This window comes from Limulus polyphemus, unplaced genomic scaffold (genome assembly GCF_000517525.1).
Source record: "Limulus polyphemus unplaced genomic scaffold, Limulus_polyphemus-2.1.2 Scaffold7443, whole genome shotgun sequence".
Lineage (NCBI taxonomy): Eukaryota > Metazoa > Arthropoda > Merostomata > Xiphosura > Limulidae > Limulus > Limulus polyphemus.
Genome location: NW_013673053.1, coordinates 33,310 through 40,097, shown reverse-complemented (window position 1 = coordinate 40,097; position 6,788 = coordinate 33,310). Strand labels below are relative to the sequence as shown.

The 6,788-nt window shown below is 30.4% G+C and overlaps 1 protein-coding gene across 1 annotated transcript in view; it reads left to right on the top strand.

Annotated features, from left to right (window-relative positions):
* Positions 1-9: 9 nt before the first annotated feature.
* Positions 10-6,788, top strand: part of LOC106474615 (elongation factor-like GTPase 1) — a gene marked incomplete at its 5' end in the record, with an annotated part of 37,520 nt that continues 30,741 nt past the window's right edge. Inside the window, 3 exons of the mRNA XM_022402925.1 lie at positions 10-37; positions 2,740-2,873; positions 5,463-5,600. Of these exons, the coding sequence (XP_022258633.1) occupies positions 10-37; positions 2,740-2,873; positions 5,463-5,600 (300 nt within the window). The remainder of the gene's footprint in view (positions 38-2,739; positions 2,874-5,462; positions 5,601-6,788) is intronic.

Sequence of the window (6,788 nt, the reverse complement as noted above, 5' to 3'; positions counted from 1 at the left end):
GGTAAGAATAGTACAATATCTCTTCAATTTACTTCTGGTAAGAATAGTACAATATCTCTTCATTTTACTTCTGGTAAGAATAAGTAACATATAAAAAAGCTGTGTAAAAAATCTTTTAAACTTATATAATCTAATATAAGGAAGAAACTGTAGCCATAATATTATAATCTATTAATATTTGAAGATTTAAGTGTATGAATTAATGATATTGTTTTTTGAAAATCGGTGATTTAATGTTTGGATTTGATATATGTTGAAGTATGTATGTGTCTGTAAATACATTGGTGGGGTACAAATATATTCGTTACTGATGTAATCATTTCTTTATGTTTACATGCATTTAAAGTCAAAACTGAGTGCATATTTCTTTCTCTGCATTATTTACCAAGTAATATTGTACATTGCACTTTTAGTTGTGTTAGTTTTAATATCTTCATCTTTCTATCCATTCACAAGGATCATTCAGCATGAAAATAAATAGTAAGAATACAACAATTTGCTCTTAACTCACTCATGTTAACTTTGTTTCACAATTACATATAACAGTAGATTAAACTTTTTACTATCTCTCTCTCTCTAGAGTGATAGTTAAAATAAACATGCCTAGCCTTTTAGTAAATGTTATTTACATATAACAGTAGATTAAACTTTTACTATCTCTCTCTCTCTCTCTAGTGATAATTAAAATAAACATGCCTAGCCTTTTGTAAATGTTATTTACATATAACAGTAGATTAAACTTTTTACTATCTCTCTCTCTCTCTCTAGTGATAATTAAAATAAACGTGCCTAGCCTTTTGTGAATGTTATTTTTAAAATGTGCACTTAATTTCTTTGATAATATTTACTTTAGAATTTCAAGAGAGGTTAAGGATCAGATTTCTGAATTACTTGTTTTCATTTTTGGTAAGCCATTCAATAGGGGACAGGTTTCTAATGATTGGAGAATAGATAAGGTTATTCAATTTTGTCCAGAGAATTTTTTTTCAGTTAGTCTTACTTCAGTGGTGGGGAAAGCTTTAGAGAGTGATAAAAGCTGCTATGGAGAATCATGTGATGTAGTTCAAGTTTTGTCAGACAACCAAAATGGTTTTACAAAAGAAGATCCTTCTTAGGGTATTATTTTGTATCAGGATGAGGATAAAAAACTGGATTTGGTTTACTTGGATTTTAAGAAAGCTTCTGATTAGGTGCTGCGTAAAAGACTAGTGAAAATACGACTTTATGTAAGGGATAAGTCACTTGTATGGATTGAAGGGTTGGCAGGTGGGTGAAAATAAAAAGTTGTTACTAATAGAGCTGGGTGATTAACACGATTGATATTATTGATTACCTATAAGCATTGATTAGTGTCATGTGAAATAATAAGTTAATGATTAAATTGATTAAGATGATGAAAATAGTCAACTAATTAAAATTAGTGTTTTTAATTATTCAAACTATCCAAGTAATCAAAAAATTGCCATTATGAGTTATTATTATTATTTTTGACTGATTCAAGTGTCCTCAGCTTAATTGATTAGTGTCATGAAAATAATTGAAATTAGGGTGTCTGATTATTACTTTTTTTGGTTCCTGCTATTCAAGTAATGAAAATATTCTCATTATGACTTATTATTTTCTCATCATACTTTTTTTTCTATTTGTTCTCATTTGTTTAATTTGGGGCTGGCATTGCCCACTGATTAGAGGTTTGCCTCATGATTGAAGGTTCTTCGGTTCAATTCCTGTTACTACTAAATATACTTGCCCTTTAAGCCGTGGGGAGTGGTGTAATATTTGTTTTGAGTTATGTAAAGCTACTAAGGGTATCTACCACCTTCCTTAATTTTGAATTTTAGAACAGAGGGAAGGTAAATGGCCAGCAACACCACTGTTATCTCGTGGGATACTTTAGTGTTGAATAATATGTAAAATATTACAGTTTTTATGTAAATTATAATTTTTGTATCTGTATTATTTAGTGTTAAATAAGCTATAAATTTAGTTTTTTGTATTGTGTTTGTGTTATGTTTGTAATACATTTCTTTTTAATTTCTGAATGTGTGTTTTGATGTCTCAAACTCACACTAGCATTCTTGAACTTGTAACTCTGATCACGAGACAAATGCTTGCCGAGCAATGTTATTGACCCACTCAGTCATGCCAACCTTTAACATGTGATAGATTTACAAATGTAAATACACTAAATGAATAAACAATACAAAATCAATAAATTAACATTAAGAAATAATTTAATAGCTGTCAAAATATTATTTATATATTGTAGTCTATAGATACACTTAGAGACTTTGAAACGGTAAAAAAAATGTAAACAAGTACAAAAATATTTTAAGTTGGAAAACTAAACAGAAACTACTAATTTCAGTAAATTTTGTCATCTCTTATTACTCGGGAATTAGTAAAGTTTACTATATGTCTATATAGTTATCTAACGACCTGTAAAATGCTAATTGGAACTTTATTTTAGAACTTTTTTGCATTGTAAAGTCTTCTAACAATAAAGATTGATAGGAAGGTTTAAATAGTAATATGTCTTTGTGAGACAGAGAGAATAATGTTAATTCTCATATAAAGTGTTATCCAAGAAAATTTGAAATTGCATCAAGTATTGGTCAATGTTTGTATGACAGCATTAGCAGAGATTGAACACAACAATTCTGTGCACAGTTTCAATATTTGTGTTAGAGTCGTTTGTTTTTCAACTTTGTAAATTAAGCTTAAGTTGTTGTTGGGCAGGAAATGAAAACTATTTGATCAATTTGATTGACTCTCCTGGTCACGTGGACTTCTGTGGTGAGGTGTCAACAGCAGTACGATTATGCGATGGAGCTATAATTTTGGTGGATGTTGTTGAAGGCATTTGTCCTCAGGTTAGTTAAGTTTGTTTTTAATTTCACTTACATCTTTAAGATTGTGCATCATCAAATTTGTATAAAAGGGTTTTTCTCTGTCATCAAGAATCTGACACTGATCTAAAATATTTTTTATGAGTATTTTTCAATTCATATTTCAATTATTAGTCTATGTTTAGTCCTTCATTCTTGAAAAATGCATGAGGGCTGTAAATTGCCCTGCCAGTCAGTCCATGGGTGCTATTAGCAAACTAATGCCATATCTCAATTCTTTGTTTACAAAATTGGACAATAAAATTCATTTGTTTACAAACAACAGCTGACTGCATGGCCAATGCCATGACAAATAACAGGATTTTAATTCAAAAGTACGTATTTCTTGTAAAAACAGAAAGACCAGTAATAGACTCCAAACAGTGGGCATCACAGCAGACATAATTAGGGCTCAAACAAGCCCTTCAAAACTCACTTTATGGGTGCTTTCATGAAGGCCTGATGTTGAAGAAACGAGTAAGAGTTTTGAGTTGATAACCAGATATAAATTGTACGATAAATATAAAGCAACCGAGAAAAAGAGGTTTATTTACACAAGTGTTATAAGATTATTATTTAAATAAAATCATACCAAAAAGAAATATTTAAGTGAAGTTTGAAAGTAAATGTTGACCTTAAAATAAAGTATCGCAGAAGATCCAAAATACAGTATTGTAGAAGATCTATAACACGATTCATTCAAATCAAACACGATAACAAAATTTTCATCAATGAAAGTGTTTACACAACATTTTTAAACAATTTTCTTAGGATTAAGTTATAAAAGATTCTTTTAATAATAAATTTTTTAAATATTTGTATTCAGCTAGATGTTCGTGCAAATATAGTGTTTAATGTCAGTAAAAGTTGTGCTTCACTCTAGGATTAAGAATAAATGCAATATTATTAACAACTTAAGCTCATCTCAATAGTATAAATGAAGTGTGTGAATATATGCATCTATAAAATATACTTGATGGTTAAAAAGATTTACACAACAAATGTTCTTTGAGTGATGACACTTTGTTTTTTTTTCAACCAATTTTTAGTTAAAGTTTTCAGAAATAAAATTTTTGTGTTGTGTTGTATTTATCTTACGAAATAAAATGCATTGAATCTGTAAAAATAGAATTAAAATCTATAACAACTGTAATCGTGCAGATGTAAAGCAACAGTGGAAGTGTTGAGAGAAAGGTTGAGACATGATGACGTAGTTTGGTTTAACTCATTTTATTTCCAATAAATTACTAACCGAAGAAATATTTGTATTTGGCTATGTGTCACTGCATTTGTAATGTATCAAAACATCTAGCTTGACACAAAATTAGACATTGTAGCATGTTTAGAAAAGACCTATTTGTCAAGATTAGCGTATATGCTTAAAAAGTATTTTCTTAACAAAGAAAAAGGTGAGCGTTTGGTAGTTAGTATGACCCAATTAAATCTTGAACTTCTTAGTTTGAGTTCTTTTGCTGTAAAAAAGGCTTTTTACACATTGTGGCTATGGATGTACCATGAGAGAGATTGTTATATCCTATTGTTTGGTCAGACAAGAGTTGGGTGGTGAGTGCTATTGACAAACTGTCTTGTCTTTAGTCTATCAATTCAAAATTTGGGACAGATATGTGCAGATAGCCCTAGAGTACTTTATCTCCAACATTTTAAAACGAACAATTGAGTAATACTAGCTCGTACTAAATTTTCTGTTTTGTTAAGTGTTACTGTATTTACAAACACCTAACTTTATATATAGGGAAACGCCATAGCATCGTTAGTTACAAACATCTAACTTCATATAAAGGGAGATGCCATAGCATCGTTAGTTACAAACATCTAACTTCATATAAAGGGAGACGCCATAGCATCGTTTGTTACAAACACCTAACTTCGTATAAAGGGAGACGCCATAGCATCGTTTGTTACAAACACCTAACTTCATATAAAGGGAGACGCCATAGCATCGTTTGTTACAAACACCTAACTTCATATAAAGGGAGACGCCATAGCATCGTTTGAAAAAAAACGAAAAAAACTGATGATTTCTCCAGATAAGTCCATGTGTTTAAAATATTAGTTTTTGCTTTGTTTACAAAAAGTACTTGTATTTAGTTTCTTAAGAAGTTAAGTTTATACAGTATGCTACAAATCTTGTGGATTAATACCACATTAGACCTCCAGCATCTCTGAAGCATATACGGTTGAATTAACCCAAAATATTGTTGACCAGCCATTTTCATGTTGTCTCAGTTTCCCATTACATTTTTAATGCAGGCTGTTGTCTTTTTATTGTTTTACAAACATCAACTGCCTGTTCCTTATGTATATCATCATATTTTGATTTATTTCTGTACATTCCTCTCAATAAAAAAATTAAAAACAGATCTTAAAGACAATAGAAAAATTAAAGTTATAATGAAAATAAGAATAATCTATTTTTTCATTGATTAAATCTATTCAGGTATTGCTGGATTGTTAAAATGAGATGCTGTACTATTAATTCTAAAAATACACACAGCTCATTTTTAAGGCATGCTCTTCTCTCTCTCTCTAAGACATTCCGTTTTGTTTTCCCAGACAAAAGTTGCCCTTCGCCAGGCTTGGACAGAAAACATTCATCCAATACTGGTATTGAATAAGATCGACAGACTTATCATTGAGCGTAAATTAACTCCTTTAGATGCTTACGTTCATCTTCAACAGCTCCTAGAACAAGTAATGTTTTTTATTGTAAAATATGATGTACTGTATTTCTGTGATTTTCATGTTATCAAATTAAATTATATTGTTGTATTTATCCATGTAATCTTGATCCTGTTATCAAGCAAGCAGATGAATGTCCTTTTTATCTGAAGTTTTATTATTTGAATATAACAGTACAGTAAATATTTTTATTAACTTTTAATTGCATCTTGAAATCAATCAATAATTCTCACATGCAAAACTAAATTTCACTTCATTTCAAATGATTTTATGAAATAAGTTGTATTACTTGTTCCAATAAATGTGTACATATTATTGTGTTTGCTTATGTTTGTTTTTCACTCAGCTTCTATTTCTTTCTAAAAGGTTTTAAAATTATGTTGTGTTTTTTGTTGAAGCTACATTTATTGCTTGTGATCTCAGCTTATATAGTTACTTGTTATATTTAATATGCTGTTTTAAATCTGGCTTTTCTTCAAACTTTGAGACACTACAGTGTCTTTTTTTTTTACATTACGCTATCTTAAGTGCAAAAGTTAATTATATACTTATGATGTTTATCTTTTGAAAATCCTCATAATTAATCTTTGTGAATATCCTAAGAGTTGTACTTTGATTTTGAAAAACAGTGATTCTTCATGTTTTAACCTTACACTGTTTTTTGTCTGTAATTCAGAGGTTGAGTTTGTTATATTAAAATTACGTGGGAGCCTCATCACAATGGTCTCTATTGCAATGTCCAGTCATGCTCTATATGACAGTTGTGCATCTTGACTGTAGCCCTACAGCACAGTTTCAATTGCAAAAGACTCCACTGTACACCTGCGATGTTCAACGCACATCAATCCTCCCTTCTGGTTTTCTGTAATCAAACTATTGTGTGAAGACGATGGTTTCCCATCACCTTTTTCAACAGTTTCTATGTATGATGATTTGACTGCTTTGTCTTCATATGGAATTGCACGAATATCCATTTCTCCAGATGCTTTAGGCATGCAGTGATTGATCTGATATGTCAGGGAAGCAGTTTATGTGCATGTGACTTTTTTAGATGAAGATCTTTCTTGATTATATTGCGTACTGTTGCTTAAAGCATGAGGATGTCTTTTTTTTTTCCCCCACTGCTGTTTGTGTTCATGGATTCTTGCTTGTTACAAGACACTGCACTTTGCTTATCGTGGCTGGAGTACAACTTTTTGC